At 48.4% G+C, this 25,261-nt stretch overlaps 1 protein-coding gene across 3 annotated transcripts; it reads right to left on the bottom strand.

The window, feature by feature from the left end:
* Positions 1-799: 799 nt before the first annotated feature.
* Positions 800-23,623, bottom strand: LOC121168794 (TBC1 domain family member 25). Of its 3 annotated transcripts, none has more exons than XM_040999149.1 (6): positions 23,379-23,623; positions 19,876-19,985; positions 18,500-18,654; positions 2,990-3,117; positions 2,661-2,849; positions 800-2,407 (listed from the first exon to the last, which is right to left on the bottom strand). In XM_040999149.1, the coding sequence occupies exons 1-6, from the start codon at positions 23,499-23,501 to the stop codon at positions 1,037-1,039; spliced, it is 2,076 nt and encodes a 691-aa protein (XP_040855083.1). In that variant the 5' UTR covers positions 23,502-23,623; the 3' UTR covers positions 800-1,036. The 3 variants fall into 3 exon arrangements, with proteins under 3 accessions (XP_040855083.1, XP_040855071.1, XP_040855094.1); XM_040999137.1 differs by having other exon boundaries at positions 19,876-20,018; XM_040999160.1 differs by having other exon boundaries at positions 23,367-23,623.
* Between the last annotated feature and the right edge of the window lie 1,638 nt (positions 23,624-25,261).

The following is a 25,261-nucleotide window of genomic DNA, read 5'->3' on the forward strand; positions in this document are numbered from 1 at the left end:
GAGGATCCCACTTGACCTGTGAGAAAGCCCCATCTTCTAATGTCAGTGGGAAAAAAGGACCATTTTTGATCATGAGTCTAGCAACGAGTAGGTGGCTTCTTTTAGTGCCAGAATTCTTATGACACTTGATTTGTACGGGAATGGAGAAGGCAAATAAATGCTTATATAAGGAGTCAAGGCTGCAGTGGTCACAGCAGGGGCTGTGAGTTGGCAGCCTGGTTAAGGGCCCTACATCACATGGCAAGGGTACAGTCCCCCAGTTTGCTTCCCAAGCAGATGCCACAGTAGGAGCCTTAGATTCCTGTCCCAGGGCTGCTAAGATTCACGCCTAAGACTTGCAGAGAAGGGTCAGGTGCCAAACTGATACTGTGAAATGCCAGGGCCAGCTCACCTGCTGTTCCTCTTAGCAGCTCATTACTTTACAGTCTTTGTAATATAACCTTGCCCCTTTTTTGGAGCCAGGAACTGCCTCTCCTCTCTGCTTCTGGGTCCTGTCCTGGAAACCCGCATTCCTAATGCATGCCCCTCCCTGCCCCCCACCCCAGGCAGACAGATGAACCAAAAACCGAACGCAGGCAGCCTTTCAGCCTTTCCTCAAGCCCTCTGGCATCTGGGCTCACCTCCTAAGATTCCCAGCTGCTACCCCTACCCCTGCCCCTCTCGCCACTGGGGGAAGTTGGAGCTACCCTCCACCAAGGCAAGGATTTCAGCTGTCTGTTCGAGGACCATCCCTGCAGCCTCCTGCCTAGTGAAGACTTCGGGGAGAGAAATACACAGACTACCATGACCTTCGTGTGTGCAAAGTGTAGTTAAAAATAAAACCGCGCATGGAAACAGAAGAGGCTGTAGCCTCTGGGGATTGCTGGGGAAACTGAGGGGGAGGCAATGCCGAAGCAGAGCCCAGTACACTCAGGCCCAACTCTCCAACAGGTCAAGGAGTGGCAGGCAGGGAGGTTGGGGGTGGGGTGGGGAGGAGGGCCTCATGTGAAGGCCCTCCGGGCAAAGAAAGAACTGGCAGGGTTGATGGGCTGCCTGGTCAAGACGGGGCTGTAGCCTCAGCCCCCTCCTCCGAGTCCCACACCTCTGACTGCAGGTAATCGGCGAACAGTGCCTTGGCCCGGCGCAGCACACGCCCCAAGTGGTGTTTTCGCACGAGGCGATCAAAGTGCATGGCCAGCTCGTTGTAATCCAGCCCATTGCGCATGATGTGGTCGCGATGCTCCAGCAGGATGGCCAGGCAGAGGAAGAGCATGAAGGGGTTCCCTCGGCCAAATTCCTGGGGTGGGGGCAGGCCTGCTGGGGGTGGGGGTGGGGGAGGCAGGGGCTTCCCAGGGTCTTGTGGAGAGCCTGCCTCTGCCATGAAAGGGGATCCTATGGCCAAGTCGCTGGTGGGAGAGGCCTCCTGGGTGGAGGGTGGAGAAGAGGAAGATGGGGAATCGGGATGGGAAGAGGAGGAGAGCAGTGGGTCTGGGGAGTTCAGCAAGGGCTCGGAGAGGGACTTGGTGCTGAGAAGGGTGGCTGGGTGGGGCAGCTGGACACGAGGGTCCCTCCGGGGGCCCATGTTATCCCTGAGTTGCTGTAGGCCATCCAGGCTAGCTTGCCGCAGGAGGCGGCCCCCACCGCCAGGCCCTTGGCTACTGCTATTGGCCAAGTGGTCAACAGCATCTTCAAAGGCTCCGCCTCCTGCACCGGCAGGCCTCAGCATGTGCCGCTGGCGCATAGGCCGCCCCCTGTGGCCACTGAAGCCAGTTTCTGCTGCTTGGCTAGGGGGTCCAATGAGCTCCACCTCATGTTCCGGGGGGTCAGGAGGCAAGGAGCTCCAAGTGACCTCAAGCATACGCAGGGCGTCATCGAAGGCGAACTCTCGCTTGAGCTCAAGCAGTAGCCAGCGGTAACAGAAGAACAGGTCGTCAGCACCGGCTTCTTGCAGGTACTGGTAAAAGTCGGGGTCAGCGTGTCGCAGCAGCAGCTTGAGGTGGGCAAACTTGGTGGCCATGGCACGGCCGTCGGGGTGGAAGTTGGCAGCCAGGCGCTTCATAATGCCACAGAAGCAGACAAAAGCATGTCCCTCATGGTCCATGACGGCGAGAATGGGCGAGGCGAGGTCACTCATTCCCTGACAGTAGGACACCTGTGGGTGGGTAACAGCGTAAGTGGTGAGTAGGTCGTGCAGGGCCCGCAGGTGTGGCCCGTCTTCCGGCCCTGCGTAGTAGGGGTGGGCCCGGTCAGTGCGCAGCACGTCTTTGAGGACTGTGCTTCGGATGAACTCCAGGTCCTCTGGGCTTGCTCGCTGTGCCCACTCGCTCTTGAGCTGCTCATACTCTCGGCTCTTGCGTTTCATGTAGTCCATCCGCTCGCGGCCTGTCAGCCCGTCAGGGTATACATTCAGCAGGTACCTCCATACCACCTGGCCAGGTAGGAGAGGGATGAGGCCAAAGATCAATCCGTCATCATCCACCTACAACTCCTCTCTCCCCTGCCCAGGGTCACGTGAGACTTCTGTCTACAAACCCCCTACACATACACCCCACACGTCCCTACCCCCCGCTGCTGTCCTGGAGTATCTCCATCCCAGCCACCAGTTTGTGGGCTACAGGTGTCTGGAGGGCTGCCGATGAGTGCAAGATTAAAGGAGCTAGTAAGTGATGCAGGAGGCTCACCTTCCGCAGAGAGGGCTCCACCCCGCCGTGGTAGATGCGCAACCGCAGCTCCTCCGGGCGGGAGAGCTGGCCTTCATGGTTGAGGTATGTGTGGAACTCGGCATCACTCAAGGGAGGCTTGAAGGGCTTGGCATCTTCCCCATATGACCAGCTCAGCACCTGCTGGACCTTAGACAAGGTACGGCCTACCTGTGGAGGAAGGAGGGTGGCCCACGTGGATCAGCTGGGTAGGTGAGGGGCACAGGCCGAGTGGGAGGCTCAGAATCAGGAGATGCCAGCTAGGCCCCACCCTCCAACCATGGTGGGGCCCCTGGGGTCACTGCCAGCACCTGAGAGAGGATGGACTGCGTGAAGGGCAGTGCAGCTGTCGTCAGCGATGACCGCTTCTCAGCCAGCAGCACATCAGAGCCAATGACATCCTTGGGGCTGATTATGTCCCAGTCTTCCAGCAATGGACCTGGGTACACAGAGGGAAGCACCGTGAGGGCAGGGCCAAGACCCTGACCTCAAGACCTGATTCTTTTCCTTCTACAGATGCCAGACCACTGCAGGGCAATGCAGAACTATCATCCCCTTTTCTTGTGTCATCCAAAACACGTAACCAAATCACACTATGAGCAATTCTTTGGCGGTCCATGTTTTGCAGACAAAATGGCTGGGTAGCCTCCAATTTTTTTTTAAAGATTTATTTTATTTTTATTGGAAAGGCAGATATACAGAGAAGAGAGACAGAGAGGAAGATCTTCCGTCCGATGATTCACTCCCCAAGTGACTGCAACGGTTGATGCTATGTTAATCCCAAGCCAGGATCCAGGAACTTCTTCTGGGTCTCCCACACGGTTGCAGGGTCCCAAGGCTTCAGGCTGTCCTCGACTGCTTTCCCAGGCCACAAGCAGGGAGCTGGATGGGAAGTGGAGTTGCTGGGATTAGAACTGGTGCCCATCTGGGATCCTGGCGCATTCAAGGCGAGGACTTTAGCTGCTAGGCCATCACACCAGGCCCAGATTTATTTATTTTTATTGGAAAGACAGTTGTACAGAGAGGAGAAGAAACAGAGAGATCTTCCACCAGATGATTCACTCCCCAAGTGACCACATCAACCAGAGCTGTGCTGATCTGAAGCCAGGAGCCAGGAACCTTCTCTGGGTCTCTCACGTGGGTTTAGGGTCCCAAGGCTTTGGGCCATCCCTGACTACTTTCCCAGGCCACAAGCAGGGAGCTGGATGGGAAGTGGGGCTGCCAGAATTAGAACCAGTGGTCATATGGGATCCCAGCTCGTGCAAGGCGAGGACTTTAGCCGCTAGACTACCATGCTGGGCCCAGTATTCACAATTCTACCATTCAGTGCTACTATTACAATCACTCCTCCCTCCTCCCCACCTTTTTATTTGAAAGGCAGATTTACAGACAAAAGGAGTGACAGAGAAATAGCTTCCATCCTCTGGTTCACTCTCCAAAATGCTGCAACAGCTGGAATTGAGCCAATTTGATACCAGGAGCCAAGAACCTGCTCCATGTTTCCAATGTAGGTGTAAGGTCCCAAGGAATTGGGCCATCCTCTGCTGCTTTCTCACTCCATAGCAGAGAGCTGGATGAGAAGTGAAGCAGCTGGGACATGAACTGGTGCCTGTATAGGACCTTAGTGCTTGCAAGGTGAGGATTTAGCCACTAGGCCATTGTGCTGGGGCCAATCACTCCTTTTATTATGACAACATAGGTACAGTCAGGATAAGATACTCACTGCAGTCTCCACAGTGAATGAACTGATATTTCGGGGTGGGCACAGTGGTGCGGTGAGTTAAGCCGACAGTTGGGATAGTCATATCCCACACTGGAGTCCTGGTTGGAGTTTTGAGCTCCTTTGCTTCTAATCCAGTTCCCTGCTAATGTGCCTGGGAGCAGCAGAGGATGCCCCCAATACATGGACCCTTGCCACCTACACGGGAGATCTGTGTGCAGTTCCTGGGCCCTGGCTTTGGCCTGACCCAACCCTGTATGTTTGTTGGCATTTGGGAAGTGAGCGTGTTTCTCTGTGTGCCTCTCCTTCCCTCCCTCCCTCTGTCACTCCTCCTTGCTCACACGGAGTGGAGGGGTGAGCAAAGTTTTGGCAATATTTGGTTTGCCACAGAAGTTCCCTGGATGTCTCATGGATGCCTGTAAACCTGAACGGCCCAAAGGTGAAGCCTGAAACCTAAGAGCTGTCCATCCGTGCCCCAGCCATCCCCCCATTCCCTGGGGCAAGCGCTGCTATGCCTTGTGGCTCCCGTGTGTAAAAATGACTCTAAGTCTACCTCTTGTTTCATCTGCACCTCTTCTTTCATCTGCAACTGCCTCCTACCAGGCCTCTGCTCCCTCCCGGCTCCTCTCCACTATCCCAACAGCCTGAATTTCTAAAATATTTAACAGGTGACACAAAGAAGTTCATATGAGTAGCAGAGCAAATTAATGGCTGGTGTTGTGGTGTAGCACATTAAACTACATAGCCTGCAGCACTGGCAACCTATATGGGTGCTCGTTCGAGTTCCAGGTGCTTTATTTCCAGTCTAGCTCCCTGCTCATGTGTCTGGGAAGGCAGTGGATGATGGCCCAAGTCATCGGGGTTATGCCATTCACGTGAGAGACCTGGAGGAAGGTCCTGGCTTTAGCCTGGCTAAGACCTGGCCATTGTGGCCACTTGGGGAGTGAACCAACAGATGGAAAACTTTCTCTCCCTATCTCTCTTTTTCTCTCTCTTTCTGTGTATGTGAAATAAATAAATATTTACAAAAAAAGAACAGGGAGATTAAAAAAAAAGAGAGACAGAACTAAGGTTTGATAATTTGAATGAAGATAAAGAGACTTGAGGCCTGGCCAAGGAGATCAGGAAATGCAAGGAGAGGACAGGAATCAGGTGAAAATGCCCAGATTAAACAGGAAACCGGTAGAAGAAGGACTTTTCTGAGATGAAATAGCTCATCAGGTGGGACTAGTGAATAAACAACTCTTTCATGAGTCCTCTGCTCCCCCTCCTCATATGCTGGTCAAATACCCAAATCCTGTGAACGAGGGAAAATTCTTGTCAGTTCCCAAAGCCAAAGAATGGGCTGCTGACAACAGAAAGCAGACTGGCCATGCCTCTGTGTCCCACAGCTCTGGATGTGAGAAGACAGATGGCTTGTGGTACCCTTGCAGCACTACGGAAAAAAGGCCCCCCATCCAAGGGCCCAGCACCCAGACAAGAGTGCCAACACACCTGACCAAAGCCAGCCATCAGGATATATTCAAGTCACATGCCCGAGCAGGGGAGGACAGTGAAGTTCTCTAAGCAGATCAATCCCAAGTGAGTATGAGTGCTCCAGATCAGCGAAGGCAAAGGAGAGGATAAATGACTACCCATCATGCTTGCACAATTAAGCATGATGGGACCCTGTACTCTCGTGGGAAGAGGCTCCGGGCTCCTGAGTTCCGATCTGTTCAGCTCCGGCCATTGTGGCTACCTGGAGAGTGAACTAGCAGACTGAAAACTTTGTCTCTCCTCCTTTCTGTAAATATGACTTTCCAATAAAAAATAAATCTTGTTTTGTAATTATTTTATTTTTATAATCTTTACATAGTTGATGAGGGCAGAAAGGGTCAAGGGCTACAGGAAAGTAGGTAAGACCATTGTTTCCACCTTATTTTTTTTCCTGTATCGGGGTAAGGGGGTTAGGATTTAAAAAAAATACATATATATGTGTATATGTGTGTGTGTGTGTGTGGGAGACCTGGAGGAAATTCCTGGTTCCTGGCTTGGGATCAGCGCAGCACCAGCCGATGGGGTCACTTGGGGAGTGATTCATCGGATGGAAGATCTTCCTCTCTGTCTCTCCTCCTGTCTGTATATCTCATTTTGCAATAAAAATAAAATAAATCTTTTTTTAAAAAAGATATTGCCTAGTGATGACCTCAAGACTATCATGATGTAGTACAATACACCACACAAGGGTATGCAGGATGCTGATGTGAGCACACCTGCTGCGCTGCTCCTTAGGTAAGTGCAGAACATCCACAATGATGTGCAGTACAGAACAGTTGGTAATGATAATAGAAACAACTACATTACTGGTTTATGTACTTACTGTACCACATTCTAATATTATTTCAGAGTGTACTGCTTCCACTCTAAAAAGCTTAGGAGAGGGCATTATGGGATTATTGCCACTTGGGATGCCTACATTCCATATCAGAATGCCTAGGGATGAGGCCCGTCTCTGCCTCTACTTCCAATCTAGCTTCCTGCTACTGTGTACTCTGGCAGGCAGCAGACGACAGCGTAAGCACCCACATGGCACACACAGAGTTCCTTGTTCTTGACTTTGGGCTGGACCAGCCTCAGTTGTTGTGAGGAATTTGAGCAGTTGAGCAGTGAATGGATGATCTCTCTTAAAATTATGCTTTCAAGAAATAAAAGTTATTAAATAAACATGTTTTTCATAAAATATTTTTAATTGGAAAGGCAAGATATACAGAGCAGAGAGGAGATACAGAGAAAAGATCTTCTGATCCAAAGCCAGGAGCTTCTTGCACTCTCCCATGCGGGTGCAGGGTCCCAAGGCTTTGGGCCGTGTCCTCCACTGCTTTCCCAGGCCACAAGCAGGGAGCTGGATGGGAAGTGGAGCAGCCAGGACTTGAACCAGCACCCATATGGGATCCTGGGATACAAGGCAAGTATTTAGCCACTAGGCTGTTGTTCTGGGCCCAAACAAGCATGTTTTAAAAGCTAAAAATTATGGGGCTAGCCATAATTTAGTACCTGATATAGTACTAAAGCCTCTATCTGTAGTGCTGCCATCCCATGTGAGTGCTGGTTCAGATCCCAGCTGCCCCACTTCTGATCTAGCTCCCTGACTGGGAAAGCAGCAAAAGACAGCGCAAGGCCTTGGGGCCCTGTACCTGCGAAACCTGGAAGAAGCTTCTGGATCCTGGTTTTTCAGACTGGTTTTGCTCTGGCCATTGGGGCCATTTGGGGAGTAAACCAGGGAATGGAAAATCTCTCTGTGTCCCTCTCTCTCCTTTTCTCTGTAAATCTGTCTTTTAAATTAAAATAAATATTTTAAAAATTAAAAACCTTACTGTAAAACCTTACTTATTATTCTGGCAGGAGCCTTACATACCTTTGATTTACTGGATCTCTTGATTGTGTAAATTCCCTTATGCTTAACGAAATCTTGCGGTGTTTTGTGCATCAGGGCCCTAGGAGAATTAGCTGAACTACACACACACACACACACACACACACACACAGCCTCACAGTATAGTAGGCTATCCCATCTGGGTTCATGTAGTACGAACATCCAATCTATGATATTCGTGCAATGAGGAAATCAACAACCAACAAATGTCTCAGATTGGAGCCCCATCATTAAGCAACATGGTCCTGTAGAGTAAAACGTAAGATGATAGAGAGAATGTGATTGGCAAATTAGTTTGCGTTACCTTAGGATTCCTAGAATATAAGTGACTCAGAAAATGTTAGCGAGACAGGATAATGGTAACCTGGAATTTAAATGGAGGTGGAGGGATTGCGGAATGGAAGTGGTCTAAACACAATCCAAATGTTGGGAGTTAGAGAGCAGGGAGTTAGAATTAGAAGTGCTCCAAATTTGTACTTCTAGAGCTGTAGAGGGTGGGATAGATGGAAGAAGGGGTCTGGCGATTGCACCGTCAAGTCTGTAAGAAGCACAAATACAGCAATGCAGCTTTGATAAAAACATACTTCAGACGAGGTGCCAAGGATGGCTGCGGAAGGAAGAAACCTAAAGGTGCAATCGGCAAAGGCAAAGGAGACGGCAACAACGGCAACGTGAGTGGCAGACAGAGCACGACTCCAGGCTGAAAGCACACCACTGGAAAAGACAGACCTTGCCTGGACGAAAGGAAGATAAAGCAAGACTCGGAAAAATAGGCAAGACTGTCTGCAAGCATATTATCCAGTGTAAAACCTGACCTCAGCTGACCCAAGACTATATATATATATATATATATATATATATATAGTCTTTATGTAACCCACATGGTGTGAATATGCACACATTTCCTGAAAAACATCCAAGTGTTTCCTTATGGGCTGCTGGCCCAGACCCTGCTGGTGGTATTACATAACACTTGAGCTATGCATGACATTTCCTTATCACATAGTCATCAAACTTGCCAAATCCTAAATTAATACAAAAATTTAGGGCAATGCCAGCCAGTAATCTCAGAAGGTTTCCCCTAGATCTAGGTGAAATTATTTTAAGGTTCGTGTGGAAGAATTCATATTTAAGAATAGCTAAAAACAAAACAAAACAAAACAAAACAAAAAAAAACAAAAAAAAAGGTTTGTCTTATGAAAACAGACCAGAAAACCAATGGCATAAAAATAACAGTCGGGCCCAGTGGCGTGGCCTAGCAGCTAATGTCCTTGCCTTGAACACGCTAGGATCCCATATGATCGCCAGTTCTAATCCCGGCAGCTCCACTTCCCATCCAGCTCCCTGCTTGTGGCCTGGGAGACCAGTCAAGAACAGCCCAAAGCCTTGGAACCCTGCACCCGTGTGGGAGACCAAGAAGAAGTTCCTGGCTCCTGGCTTGGGATCGGTACAGCACTGGCCATTGTGGTCACTTGGGGAGTGAATCATCAGATAGATCTTCTCTGTCTCTCCTCCTCTCTGCATATCTGACTTTGTAATAAAAATCAATAAATCTTTTTTAAAAAAGCAACACAGTGTCAGCCCAGCAGCAAGCACAGCTAGTTGGGTGAAATGCAACAGAGAGACCAAAAATCAATGTGCATGAACATGAAGACCCAATATAAGGCAAAAGTGATATTGCAAATCAGCATAGAAGATATGACTATTTAATAAAGGATGCTGGCAGCGTTGATGACTTGGAATTTTTTTTTTTTTAAGATTTCATTGTGTTTGAGACTGGTGCAGTAGCTCAACAGGCTAATCCTCTACCCTGTGGTACCAGCATCCCATATGGGCACATTGATTCAAGTCCCCTCTGCTCCCAGCTTTGGATCAGTTCAGTGCTGCCTGCTGTAGTCATTTGAGGAGTGAACCAGAGGATGCAAGATCTCTCTATCTCTCTCCTACCTCTCCTCTCTCTCTGTAAAAACTACCTTTCAAATTTAAAAAATCTTGATAAAAAAGATTTATTGTATTTATCCCAGTGGTCCTGCTTCCCATCCAGCTCCCTGCTTGTGGCCTGGGAAAGCAGTCGAGGACGGCCTAAAGCCTTGGGACCCTGCACCCGCGTGGGAAGAGGCTTCTGGCTTCGGATCAGCTCAGCTTTAGCTATTTGGGGAGTGAACCAGTAAGTGGAAGATCTTTGTCTCTCTTCCTTTCTGTAAATCTGCCTTTCCAATAAAAATAAATCAATCTTAAAAAATATTTTATTTTACTTGAAAGTGCGAGTTACAAAGAGAGAAAGGGAGAGAGATCCTCCATGTGCCAATTCACTCCCAAAATGGTCACAACAGTCACAGCTGGGTTGATCTGAAGTTGGCAGCTAGAAGCTTCCTTTGGGTCTTCCATGTAGGTGCAGGGTCCTAATGCCCTGGGACACCATCTAGTACTCTCCCAGGCCATAAGCAGGGAGCTGCACGGGAAGTGGAATAGCTGGGACTTGAACAGGCACTCATACGGGATGCTAGCACAAGTGGAAGATTAGCCTGCTTCACTGCTACTCAGGCCCACAAATGCCTTTTTCTAAAAACGTTAAGTTTTCCACAATACATTTCTGTATGTATAGAGATTCATGTTTCCCCTTCCCTTCCCCTCTCCATTTTCTCCTTCCACCATTTCCCTCCATGGTATCACAACAGTATAGTCCCGTAGCATGTTACAAGTTGAATTTGCTGACAATTCAATTTATCATGACAAGAGTATAGGCAACAATAAAAAACCTAGTATAATGTTTTAACGGTATATTTAAGTTTCATTGGGAGTTCTACTTTTATTTGGAAGTAGAGGCGCATATACTGCATAGCACCTTAACTTCCTGGTGTGCTAGTCCCTTTGTACAATATATATATATATATACACACAATACATACATACACAGATATATATATATTAGACAGAGAAAACATTGCATATTGGTTGTCTTAGAACATATGATATTTTTCCTTTTGGGACTGGCTTACTCCACTAAGCATAATGGTTTCCAGGGGGACCCTTTTGTTGCAAACAGCAAGATTTCATTTCTCTGGCTGAGTAGCAGTCCATGGAGTAGGTATACCATAATTTCTTTCTCTACTCCTTTGTTGATGGGCATCTGGGTTGATTCCATGTCTTCTCTATTATAAATTGTGCTGCTGTGAATATAATGTGGCAGGTCGCTCTCTTGAATGCAGATTTCATTTCCTTTGGATATATTCCCGGAGGTGGGATGTTCTCTGAGCACCCCCCATACTGACTGACAAAGTGGCTGTACTAATTTACATTCCCACTAAGAGTGGAGTAGGCTACCCTTCTCCCCACATCTCCACCAGCAGGTATTGCTTGCTGGTTTTTGTATGTAGGCCATTCTCACTGGAGTTTAGATGGAACCTCATGGTACTTTTAATTTGCATTTCCCTAATAGCTTGGGGACTTGAGAGCATTTTTTCATATGGCTATTAGCCTTTTGAATTTCATCTTTTGAGAAATATCTGTTCATGTCCTTTCCCCGTTTCCTTTTATTTTATTTTTAACATTGCTTACATAGTTGAGAGAGACGCATGCCCGTGGGGGTCTCTGATTAGGGTTAGGAAGGTTGAGGCATGGAAGAAGGTAGGTGGGACAAATGTTTTCATTTTTTTCATCTGTGTCTACAGGAAGAGAAAGGGAGGGAGCCACTCCTTGCTGTCAAATTACAACAGCATCTGGGGATGGGGGACAATCATGTGATGACTCCTTAGAGACCCTGGTGGGGAACAGTGTTCTGAGGGTGTTACTTGAGTGATATTGATAGTTTCTGAGACATTGTCAGGTTTATTGCACCAGGGTTGATCATCTTTCCAAGGTCTATTGATGGACCAAGTCCACCTCAGTGCATCCACAGGCCAAGGAACATGTTACAAAGTTTGGCCAGGAGAACTGGCCAACCTGTTCTGCTTTGCATCCTCTGATGAGGCACTCAGAGTCTTCTGCCAGCCTAGATCAACTGCCTGTCATGCATCTGAGCATGTTAACCACTGTACAGGAATCAGCAACTGAGGTAGCCCTGTCCTGACACCTGCACTCCAAGGTAGAACCACATAACTTGTGACTTCTCCCTGTGGCCAGGGTTTTCAGTGCAGAAGTCTAGTTAGTTCCCTAAGAAACCTTGCCTGGGGGCCCAGCGCGGTGGCCTAGCAGCTAAAGTCCTCACCTTAAACACACTGGGATCCCATATGGCTGCTTGTTCTAATCCTGGCAGCCCTGCTTCCCATCCAGCTCCCTGCTTGTGGCCTGGGAAAGCAGTGGAGGATGGCCCAAAGCCTTGGGACCCTGCATCCCACGTGGGAGACCCGGAAGAAACTCCTGGCTCCAGATTGGCTCAGTTCTGGCCATTGTGGTCACTTGGGGAGTGAATCATCAAATAGAAGATCTTCCTCTCTGTCTTTCCTCCTCTCTGCATCTCTGACTTTGCAATAATAATAAATAAAACTTTTTTTAAATTATTTCTTTTTATTATTATCATTATATGATACAGATCCATAGGCCCTGGGATTTCCCTTATCCCCTCCCCAATTCCCTAAAAAAAAAAAGAAGAAAGAAAAAAGAAAAGAAAAGAAACCTTGCCTGGGTGACGTCAGACTTTTACGTGCACTAGCCAGTGTAAGGTCAGGTTCAGTCTGTCACCTGCAGCACCCAATGCACATACCTGTGGATGTAGCTACCTGGTCTGCAGCCCAATCCATCCTAGCCCACCACAGACCTGAGCTTCATGAATACCAGTGTGTACACTGGCCTAGTCAGGGACAACTGACCCTGACAACCCCCACCAGGCCCACCTCCAACCCCAGTTTTTGCATGTGTTGGCATGTGATGTATCCTAGCCCATTCTGTTCCACATCCCATCTGGCTCATGCGCATACCCATGGCTGCCAAATCTTAGCTCAGCCTACCCTGCCCCCAGACCCAGCCCACATTGCATGTTCGTGGGTGTTGCCGCCACCTTGCCCAAACTGGTATTCTACCATCCCTGGCTCTTGTTCTCACCAGTGAGAGCTGCAGCCTAGTAGAGAAGTGCCCAGTTTCTTTACCAGGCTCATTCCCAGCCCAGATCTTGTGCTTGCCAAGGGGTACTGTGGTCTAGCCTGATTTGACTTTTCCCCAGCCTAACACTTACCAGTGGGTAAAGCAGCCTAGCCCAACCTGGCCTGCTCCCAGCCTAGCTCTCACCTCACTAGTGGAAGCAGCAGTCCAGCAATAGGGTCTCCAAAGTTCTCCTACCAGGCCCACTCCCAACCCTGGGTCTTGTATGTGCTAATAAGTGCTGCGGCCAAGTCTGAGGTGGCCCACTTCCTGGTCTCGGCATTCGCCAGCAGGTGCTACAGCCTGGCTCAGCCCAGCTAGCCTCCAGTTCGAGCTCTCATAGGTGAGTACAGCAGGCTACCTCAGCCTCAGGTGAACTGGCAGTGTTGTAGTCCAATCTGGCCTGGCCTTCACCCTGTCCTGGCTCTTAGTGGTGCCAGTGTGTGCTCTGGTCTGGCTCAGAGCAGCCTGCCTCCAGATCCGGGTCACACAGATACTAATGATTTACCCATTTCCCATCAGTGTTGTTTGTCTTGCAATTGTTCAGTTTCTGAAGCTTTTTGTACATTTTTCATATTAGACATCCGTTGAAGTGTGTTGACTGTGAAGATTTTCTTCCATTTTGTTAGTTGCCTCTGTACTTTGTTGACCTTTCTGCACAGAAGCTTCTTAGTTTGATATAGTCCCATTTGTTTATTTTGGCTCTGACTGTCAGTACTTAGGTTTTCTTCTCTAAGAAGTCTTTGCCTATGCTTATTCCTTGTACGGTGTTCTGTATGTTTTCCTCTAGCGGTGTTATGGTGCTTGGGTGTAGGTCCCTGAAATGCTTTATTAAAATAAAGATTTATTTATTTTTTATTGGAAAGTCAGATTTACAGAGAGAAGGAGAGACAGAGAAAGATCTATCTGCTGGTTCACGCCTCAAGTGGCCACAGTGGCTGGAGCTGAGCCAATCTGAAGCCAGGAGCCAGGAGCCTCTTGCCAGTCTCCCATGAGGGTGCAGGGTCCCAAGGCTGTCCTCTATTGCCTTCCCCAGGCCACAAGCAGGGAGCTGGATGGGAAATAGAGCAGCCAAGGCACAAACAGGCACTCATATGAGATCATGGCACATGCAAGGCAAGGACTTTAGCCACTAAGCTACTGCGCTGGGCCTTGAAATGCCTTTTTAAAAAATATTTATTTATTTATTTATTTGAAAGGTATAGGGAAAGGGAGAGGGAGAAGGATCTCTTTAATCTGATGGTTCCCTTTCCAAATGCTTACAATAATTGGTGTTGGGCCAGAACTAAGCAAGGATCCTGGAACTCTGCACGGGTCTTCCATGTAGGTAGCAGGGCTCAAAGTATTTGGGCTGTCATCCTCTGTGTTCCCAGGCACATTAGCAGGAAGCCAGACTGGAAGCAGAATAGCTGGGATTTGAATCAGTGTTCCGATATGGGATCATGATGTTACAGGGGGTGGCGTCAATCACTGTGCCACAGCGCTGGCCCCTGGAGTGCCTTGTTCAAGTCTGGACTCTTCTGCTTCCCATCCAATTCCCTGCTAAGGTTCATTCTGGAGGGAGCAGGTGGCAACTCAGGTACTTGGATCCCTGTCACTCATATGGGAGACCTATGTGGTATTCTGGGTTCCTGGTTTCACATCCTGGCTGATGTGGGTATTCAGGGTGTTAATCTGTGGATGAAAGGGCTATCTGTCTTTGTTCTTTGTTTCACAGCATTCCAAATGAACAAGAACACATAAATAAAGCCCCCTTCTAAAAATGGAAAGAAAGGAGTGCCAATGACAGTAAAGGATTCACTGTTCTGCCAATGGCAGAGGTGCCAGAAATGGTCTACTTCCCAGAGAAGGGACCAGTCCACCCAAGTGGCTCACCACATGCGTACTGCTTTCAGGGTCATGAAATGATCAGAAGAATGCCACAAATAACATTTATAATTATAGTTGCACATATACAATGTTAGCTTAATAATAGGTGATGCACCACATCTACTAAACATACTTGTGCGGCTCTATATGTGGATTACTCTATATGTGAGTGTGGAAATATGTAGAAGTCCATCAGTGTACACACCAAGCTACTTTTGAGACCAGGCCACATTGTGTCCCAGAGATTTCCACATTATCTGAAATTTTATTATTATTATTATCATTTTAATAAAGCAGAATGTATTTAGTGGGTGATTAAAAAGTATCTTCTTTGGCAGGTGAAATACCTCAACAGGCTGATCTTCCACCTTCAAGTGCCAGCATCCCATTTGGGTGCTGCTTTGTGTCCTAGCTGCCTCTGATCCAGCTCTGTACTTACAGCCTGGGAAAACAGGAGAGCATGCTCGAAAGCCCTGGGATCTCACACCTGTGTGGGAGACTCATAAGAAGCTCCTGGTTCCTGGCTTCAGACTGGCTCAGTTCTGTCTGTTGCAGCCATTTGATGAGTGAATCAGCAGATGGAAGATCTATCCCTCTGTCCTTCACTCTGTGTAACTCTGCATTTCAAATAAAACTATATATATTTAAAAAAAAAAACACACACACTTGCTAAAAATGAAAATAAAAAAGAAATGCAACTCCAAGGAAATAATCAGGATTTTAATGGGATGATGAGCTAATTCTATTAAAGGAAAGAAAGTATACAAGCAAATTCAATAAAAATTTTAAAATGTAGAACAACAAATCAGAGACTAGCATTAGGATGCAGTTAGTTAAGCCGCCACCTGCGCCACCAGCCTCCCACATGCACCAGCTCAAGGTCCAGATATTCCGCCTTTGGTCCAGCTTCCTGTTAAGGCACGTGGGAAGGTACAAGATGGGCCACTTGAGCCCCTGACACTTTTATGGCAGATGTAAAACAGAGTTCTAGGCTTTGAACCAGCTTAAACCTGGCCCTGGCTAAGCAGTCATTTACAAAGTGAACCAGTGGGCTGGAAATCTGTTTTTCTTTGTCTCTGCTTCTCCCCTTTCTCTGTCTCCCTGCCTTTCTTCCTTTTTTTTTCTTTCAGATTTATTTTATTTATTTCCTTTTATTGCAAAGTCAAATATACAGAGAGGAGGAAAGAACAGAGAGGAAGATCTTCTGTCCGATGATTCACTCCCCAAGTGACCTCAATGGCCGGTGCTGCACCAATCTGAAGCCTGGAGCCAGGAGCTTCTTCCAGGTCTCCCATGCAGGTGCAGAGTCCCAAGGCTTTGGGCTGTCCTCGACTGCTTTCCCAGGCCACAAGCAGGGAGCTGGTGGGGCTGCCGGGATTAGAACCAGTGTCCACTTGGGATCCTGGCGCGTTCAAGGCGAGGACCTTTAGCCGCTAGGCCACAGTCCCGGGTCCCACCCTGCCTTTCAAATGAACAAATAAACCTTTAAAAAAAATCAAAGTGGGCCCGGCACAGTAGCCTAGTGGCTAAAGTTCTAGCCTTGCATGTGCCAAGATCCCATATGGGCGCCAGTTCTAATCCCAGCAACCTCGCTTCCCATTCAGCTCCCTGTTTCTACCCTGGAAAAGCAGTTCAGGATGACCCTCTACCAGTATGGGAGACCCAGAAGAGGCTCCGGGCTCCTGGCTTCAAATCAGTGCAGTTCTGGCTATTGCGGCTGCTTTGGGAATGAATTAGTGGACAGAAGATCTTTCTCTCTGTCTCTGCTTCTTTTTGTATATCTGTCTTTCCAATAAAAATAAATCAAATCTTTTAAAAATTCCAAAGCTATGATGATTGAAACAACATGGAGTTGGTTTAGGAGTTAATAAAGTCTTTTAATATTTATTTTCATCTACTTGGGAGTGTGAAAAAGAAAAACAAAAGCAACAACAACAAAACACACACACAAAGTGGCGGACTGATTTTTCTGTCTGCTGGTTTACTCCCCAAATGCTCACTCCATCTGGATCTCCCATGTCGGTGGCACAAACCCAAGCTCTTGGGTATCCTCCACTGCCTTGGATACAGAGGAGGCTGCATCAGAAACACCGAGTAGCAGGCACCTGAACTGACATTCTAATATGAGATGCTGCATTACAACACATGTCCTGCAGTGGGAATTTTCTTCACATTAGCCAGGCAGACGTTTCTTTAAAACAAAACATTTACAGGCCTAGCGTAGTGGCCTAGTGGCTGAAGTCCTTGCTTTGAACACTCCAGGATCCCATATGGGCGCCGTTTCTAGTCCTGGTGTCCCCACTTCCCATCCAGCTCCCTGCTTGTGGCCTGGGAAAGCTGTCAAGGACGGCCCAAAGCCTTGGGACCCTGCACCCACGTGGGAGACCTGGAGGAGGATCCTGGCTCCTGGTGTCAGACGGCGCAACACCAGCCATTGAGGTCACTTGGGGAGTGAATCAATAGACAGAAGATTTTCCTCTCTATCTTTCTCCTCTCTGTATATCTGACTTTGCAATAAAAATAAAATAAATCTTTAAAAAAAATAGAAAAGAAAAAGAGAGTGAGAGAAAATCTTCAATTCTCTGATTCACTTCTTTTTTTCAACATTTATTTTTATTGGAAAGTCAGATATACAGAGAGGAGAGACAGAGAGGAAGATCCTCTGTCTGATGGTTCACTCCCCAAGTGGCTGCAATGACCAGAGCTGAGCCAATCCAAAGCCACGAGCCCAGAGCTTCTTCCTTGTTTCCCACGTGAGTGCAGGGTCCCAGGGCTTTGGTCCATCCTCAACTGCTTTTCCAGGCCACAAGCAGGGAGCAGGATGGGAAGCGGGGACACCAGGATTAGAACTGGCACCCATATGGGATCCCAACATGTTCAAGGTGAGGACTTTAGCCTCTAGGCTACTGCACTGGGCCCTTGGTTCACTTCTTAGTTGGCTACAACAGCCAGGCTGGGCCAAGCTGAAGCCAGGGGCCAGGAACTCCATCCTGGTGTCCGATATGGATGGCAGGAACCCAAGGACCTTAAGCATCACCTGTTGCTTTGCAGGCACATCAGTTCTAGAGAAAATTCTGGGCTTTGTACATTACCTAAGCTCAGATATTCTGTTATAGCAACACAAAAACGCCCAAGCCACACACCCAGGAACATGAATACCTGTATAATAGTATTCTCTAATGTATGCAGCAGAATCAAATCTTTGCGACCATGTCTTAATGTCTCTGTATGCTCACAGAAACCAGTATGTGGGCAGCAGTAGGAAAATACAGATGAGAAAAAATGGCTGAGAGATCAAGGGAAAAAAATGAATGAGCAAGAGCACAAATGACTACGGGGGCAGGGTGAGTGAAGGAATAAAAACAGTTGTGTTTTGATAAGCATTGTGTTAAATAACAATATCACTAAATCAAAAATCCTATAGCTACACTGCTAAATTGCATTACTTGAAGATAACATCTGCCACTAGCCTATATGCTTTAAATGTACAACACGAGAACTGGTACAAGAGCTAACTCTTTCTGAGCAGCCACTGTGCAGCCAGACACTGTTCTGGGCATTTGAAAATGAATTGCATTCTCCCAGTGGCCCTGAAACACCATTAGCTATATTTTATAGGTAAAGAAACAGATTCAGTTGTCGTGCCCGGCTCTATGCCCAGGATACCTTGCTACCCATCCACTGCATAAAGAAGTCGATTGCAAGCATGGAGTCAGAATTCTGTCGCAGGCATTGGGTACTCACTGTCCTCTGAAGGTCGAATGTCTACCCGCAACTGTAGGTAAGGTTTGGAGGCAGTGGCGAAGGCTGTGCTGAGGTCCCAATCCGACAGGAGGGAGAGGTAAGCTTCCTGGCCTAGCCGGTCCCGACCCAGGTAGCTGATGCCGAAGTTCTTCTTCCTGGACAGAGGATATATGAATGGAACTCTCCGGGGCCTCGGCAGGCGGAAAGCCTCAGAATTGGTTTCCAGAACAAAGGAGGAACACGGAAGGCGCTGCAAGTCACTGTGTCCTGGATACTGTGCCGAGGATTGTGGGCTGCCTGAGGTCACACTGTTCAGAGCCACCTTGCTGCCCAAACACAGAAGCAGATACACAGCTGATGATGCCTGCAGGGTACGCTGGAAATTGCAAAGACGCTGTTCCCATCTGGTACTTGAGGGGGAAGAAGTGGGAAGCCTCTTACTTTGTACTAAATAAAGCTACCAGTTACACTACTCCTCAAAAAGGCAGCTTCAGGCTCCTAGGAAGAGCCTAAGGTAGTCCCTCCCATCACCAGCAGGTGAAGAGCAGGCTGCATCTGTGCAGGGGACACCCATGCTGTCATCTGGTTCAGCCTGCAAAAAGGCAGGACCCGGCCATGCCCTCACTGTGCAGCCCATGTGTAAGCTGGTTTTTCACTGGCACACTGAGTCCTTGCACGAACTTCATCGAACTGTGTGGGGCTGTTTCTTCTTTCTAATAAAGAGTAGCCACCTTTATGGGCTCCATTTCCCATAAACTCTTGTTTTCAAAAAGCCAGAAGGCTGATGCCTTTTATTTGACACAATAACAACAAAGAAACGTAGGCAACAAAGTTAAATAACACCTAAGAATTTCTTTTCCAGACATTCTTGTGCAACTGTACAAAGAGGCACATTGCGCAAGAATCACTGTCACCATGGAGACATTCTAACTGCTCATCAATTCTGTCCTGTTTCCATTTATTATTATGGGCATGTATTCCTCCCCAACAACCATTACAACAAAATAACTATCACACCTGTTCCTAAGAGGCAAAACACTTCTCCCCACCCTCAGACTGGGCTGGCAAAGTTTGCAATGTTTTCTAATGATCAGTGTTCCTGAGGGTGACAGGGACCCAGGCTTTGGATAACTCTGCTGGTGAAGTTGTAAATTGGGAAAATATGCCTGAAGAGCACTTGGGAAATAGGCATTTCATTCAGAAATGGCACTGGTAGGAACTTATCCTAAAACTAGACATTCTGCAATACACCGAGATCTGCTAATGTGTGCTGTTCATGGTGGGACTATTCATAAGAGCAAAGCAAGCAAACAGAACACTACCCAACAGTGAGCCAGCCATTCCTGGGGCCAGGCTCCAGTATCATCCCCACTCACCCGTTCAAATCAAAGGCTCGAATGAGGATGTGCTGTAACACGTCCAGCGAGGTTATCTGGGGGTCTACGGCGAAAGAGCGAAACTCGGGAGCCAAAAAATTTTCATGTTTCTGCAGAGAGAAGGTGGGACTACATTCAGCAAACTGAAGAGTATGGGAGGTGCACAGCGGCAGAAGACGAGGTCAGGGAGGTGGCAAGGGCCACATCAAGGCGAACTATCTGGGGCCATGGTGAAGGCTTTTGTCTACCGAGTGAGGGGCAGCCACAGGAGGCTTCTTAGTGAGAAGGGTTGTGGCCTGACTAAGGATTTTTCAAAAAGATCTATTTGTTTTTATTTGAAAGTCAGAATCGATAGAAAAGGAGATACAAAGAAAGATCTATGCACTGGTTCACTCCCTAGATGGCTGTAATTGCCAGAGCTGGGTAGGCCAGGAACCAGGAGCTTCCTCCAGGTCTCCCACGCTGGTGCAGGGTCCCAAGACTTTGGCCATCTTCTGCTGCTTTCTTAGGCCACAAGCAGGGAGCTGCATGGGAAATGGAGCAGCTGCGACATGAACTGGCAGCCATATGGGATGCCAGAGCACAGGTGGAGGCTTAACCTGCTATACCTCCTGAATCCTTCTGACTGTTCCATATACTGTGTGGGTTGGGGAGGGGTGAGGGGAAAAGGGTGCTGGGGTCCGTGCATTGGATGTGGGGGGACACGAAGGTGTGAAGAGTATTGTTCCATTGCAGGCAGGGCTGCAAGGAACTTCCCACTGTACGGCAGGGCCCAGCGGATGTCTCTACAACCACCTGAATGCAGCTCCACCTTCCTTTGCGTGGACACCGGACCACCTTGCAGAAGAATTCTACTCCATCCAGGCATTGTTTGCTACTGTGGAGTTGGCTTTTTTACTCAATATGAGCTTGGAGGTTAATGTCAATAATAACGTCTTGCAAAAGGGCCTTCTATTATTCCTACTGTCTTGGCTGTCCCCACTGACCTTGTGCTAATCACGGGACCTGCATTTAGGACTTCATTCTTTCCTTGATCTTTACGTTTTCCTTTTCTTTGTGATACAAGATTGAGTTGTAGGATAAGAACTGTAGCAGAAACTTCTAGAGTTTTTAGGTGAAACAAATGGCAGAATTATCCTTATTAACACCCACTTGACCATGATGCAAAAAGAGTGAGCCAGAGTTTGACTGTTTCTGTACAAATAAAGCGGACAGCTTTGTCGCATTGTTCATTATGATCAAGAAATCTTAGTGGTCCATTTCTTTCCTCTTTACGCCTCATCCACGCACCCTTCTCGAGTCCAAACTCAGCTGGAGCTGGACTCCGGCTAAAGGGGACCAAGGAGGAAGCTCTTTTAATAGTCCAGGTGCCCAATCTTCCTCAGTATCCCTTCAACCACGCTGGTTCAAATCTCCACATCCAGTCTTGCCCCTTAGAAAATTGGTCCTCCTCTTTGGGCCTGGCACAATAGCCTGGCGACTAAAGTCCTCACCTTGAATGCGCTGGGATCCTATATGGGCACCGGTTCTAATCCCAACTGCCTATTTCCCATCCTGCTCCCTGCTTGTGGCCTGGGAAAGTAGTTGAAGACGGCCCAAAGCCTTGGGAGCCTGCACCTGCGGGGGAGACCCAGAAGAGACTCCTGGCTTCAGATTGGCTCAGCTCCAGCCATTGTGGCCGCTTGGGGAGTGAATCATCGGACGGAAGATTTTCTTCTCTGTCTTTCCTCCTCTCTGTATATCTGACTTTGTAATAAAAATAAAATAAATCTTTAAAAAAAAAATGATCCTTCAAGCTGCAACCAATCGAGTGCAGCTATAACAAGAGCACATCTATACCAACATTCCCCTGCTGTGTGGGGGTCTGGCAGTGCGATGTAACAGCCAAAGTCACTGCCTGTGATGCCAACATGCCACATAGGCGCCAGTTCAAGTCCTGACTTCTCCACTTCTATCTCAGCTTCCTGCTAATGGCCTGGGGAAAAGCAGCAGAAAATAACCCAAGGGCTTAGGATCCTGCCACCCACAAGGGAGAGCGAGGAGAAACTTCCGACCCCAGCCTTGGCCATGACAGCCACCTGGGGAGTGAACCAGAGGATGAAAGAACTGTATCTCGTTGACTCTCTCTGTCTGCAAATCCTTCAAATAAACAAATAAATCTTTTTTTAAAAAAAAAGTAATGAAAAAAATCAAAAACCTGTTCGATGACATCCCTAGGTCCCGAGCAGCTAGATCCACAGGGCCCTGACTGGTCTCCCTCCAGCTTTTTTGTTTTGTTTTGTTTTTAAGATTTTTTGATTGGAAAGTCAGAGATACAAAGAGGAGAGATAGAGAGGAAGGTGTTCCATCGGTTAACTCCCCAAATGGCTTCAACAGCCGGAGCTGAGCCGATCTGAAGCCAGGATCCGGGAGCCTCTTTTGGGTCTCTCACATGGCTACAGGGTCCCAAGGCTTTGGGCCGTCCTCCTCTGCTTTCCCAGGCCACAAGTAGGGAGCTGGATGGGGAAGTGGAACAGCCAGGACACATACAGGCACCCAAATGGGATTCCAGCACGTGCAAGGAGAGGACTTTAGCCACTAGGCTTCTGCGTCGGGCCCTCCCTCTAGCTTTTAAACTATATTCACATAGGTTCAGGTGGTTGAAAGTTATCTCAAACACATCCTAGCTCCGGGCCTTTGTTTCTGCTGATGCCCCTGTCTGGAACATTGACCTTTTCCCAGCTGCTGCCACAGCCACCACCCCAGTCTAAGCAAGGCCTGCTGCTCGCTGGAACCACCACCAGCAGCTTTGTTCCTCAGAGCATACACCAAGGCTCTGCCACTTGCCCTTTCACCTCTCGCTTTCACCTCCCACCACGCTTCGCACACTCTGCCCCAGCAACAAGCCGACGCACAGAGGCATGCCAAGCATAGCCCACCTCTCCTCTTAACCTCTGCCTCTGCTGTTCCCTCTGAAACGAATACTCTTCCGTATCCGACATACACATGGCTGACTCCTTTGTGTACTGACGATAGCTGCCGGGGGCAGGAGGGGAGGTTCTACCGCTACCATCTTGGCCAAAGGAACCTCCTAGCTCGCTAACGTCCGCATTATTTCTTCATGGCACTAAGCAGTCTCCCAAGCATGCCACTGCTTTAACAATAAGTCCCTCCCCACCAGCATGCCAGCTCACCGAGGGTGGGGATTTGCACAAAAGTGCACTCAGCACACACGTGTTCACTGACTTCATGGGACAACAGCATACCCCTCCTTCCTTGGGCCCCTCCCTCAACCTTACAGTCCCGCCCATCTACTCAGAAACCCCACCTCCTTCTTCCCTAGGCCGCCGGCACTCCTTTTTATGCCCCCAGGTTCTAACATATTTCCGTAAGGCACCACACCTTGAAGCTTTCCCTCCAGCCACCGCATTACTAGGTGCTGTGGTCTACAACCATCTCCACCTTCCCATCTCCTGAGACATCCAGAGCGGTTGGCCGACCGGCCAGGCCACTCTAAACCTCACCTTGACTCGGACCCGTACCACCTCTCGCTCCTCGTCCTCCGCTACCGCTGCTGCCTGGGCTCCCCCGCCAGGCGGGGGCGCTCCGGAGCCGACCAAGTCCGAGGACCCGGAGGTCGTCGCCATCCCGCGACCGTCCCTTAGTGTGACAGCTGCTCGTAGCCCCCCACCTCTGCGCACACCCTACAGTGCGGGCGCCCGCTGCCCCACCTTGCACCGGGGCGCAGGCGCAGAGGGCGCCACACAATTCTTCCTACCACAGCCCCTCCCATCTGGCCCCGGAGGGAGGTCAGCTCCGCTCATGCGCCAAGTTTGCTGTTGCCAGGTGTCCCGCCCCCAAATCCGGGTATTTTGCTTCGCTTCCGTCACTGCGCAGGCGCGAAGTGAAGTTCCGCCCGCCCTCGTTCCGCGGTTTCGTTGTTTTGGCAGTTTAGCTCCTGATTTACGTAGGTGAGTGTTGAACTGGACAAGCTGGCGAGCGAAATGGGCAGGAGTTGCTGCTGTTGATGTCAGCGTTCATGCCGCACCCCGCCCCCAGTGGCCTCGCTCCCCTGCTGAGAAATGATGTCATCTATTTCAAATACCTGTGTGCTATATTTCAAATGAACCTGATGAACATGAAAAAATATGTTAGCCTTTTATAAGTATTATTTACACATTATAAAAATTCACATAATTGTACAATTATGATTCTTACAATTTATGCATTTTTTCCCCCAAAGATTTATTTATTTTCATTGGAAAGGCAGATTTACAGACAGAAGGAGAGCTACAGAGGAAGATCTTCCATTTGTGGTTTCACTCCCCAAATGACCGCAAAGGCCGGAGCTACGAGGATCAGAAGCCAGGAGCCAGGAGCTTCTTCCGGGTCTCCCACGCAAGTGCAGGGTCCCAAAGCTTTGGACCATTCTCGACTGCTTTCCCAGGCCACAAGCAGGGAGCTGGATGGGAAGTGGAGCAGCCAGGACACAACTGGCACCCACCCCTGACGTTTAAGGAGGGAGAGGATTACCCAGTTGAACCATTACTCTGGTCTGATTCTGACACTGTGTATATGCTTGTTATAGTTAATTAATGTCCCCTCCCCAAAGTCATTTTTATGCTCTCAGGAGGCCTTTGTCTTATTTCATCTTCTAACACTGAAGTTGAAGTCAGTTCTATTACTAAAGCCGTGTGTGTTCATGAAATGTCTGTACAATGGGCATGGGCATTGTGGCTCTGCTTGGGACACCCACATCTTGTATCACAGGGCATGCTTCCAGGCCGGCTGCTTCTGCTTAGTGCAGCCGGGGAGCCAGTGGATGAGGGCCCACGTACTTGGGTCCCTAGCACCTACCTTGGAGACCTCAGTGGAGCTCGTGGCCCCTGGCTTCAGCCCAGCCCACACCTTGCTTGCCAGCCTTTGGGGAGTGAACCAGTGGAGGCAGATCACTATCTCTTCTCCCTCTTTCGCCATAGCTTTCAAATACGCATACACACATAAGTTTGCTGAATTTTTGAACGTATCTTAGACTGTTGAGAAACATTTATTGCAAAATATTAGAAGACATTCCTCCCATTTTGTTGCACAACATTAAACAAATGTAGTTTGGACAAAATACAAGTTGACTTTACAAATACTGTTTCTAACAAGGGTCATCAGATGCGTGGACTTTGTTACCCAAAATCATAGGTTAGGTTCAACTGGGAGGAAAGACAAATTTTATTCAAGTAGAGAATAGATTTATAAATTGAGAGACAAATGCTCAGTAACAACCAAAGCAAGCATTAATTCAAGGATCAAAAAGACTTGATTTTTAAAGGGGAAAAGGGGACCCAGTACAGGAGCCTAGTGGCTAAGGTCCTCACCTTGCATACACCAGGATCCCATATGGGCACCGGTTCTA

Source organism: Ochotona curzoniae, unplaced genomic scaffold, assembly GCF_017591425.1.
Source record: "Ochotona curzoniae isolate NIBS_2020 unplaced genomic scaffold, NIBS_Ocur_1.0 contig_1274, whole genome shotgun sequence".
Classification (NCBI taxonomy): domain Eukaryota; kingdom Metazoa; phylum Chordata; class Mammalia; order Lagomorpha; family Ochotonidae; genus Ochotona; species Ochotona curzoniae.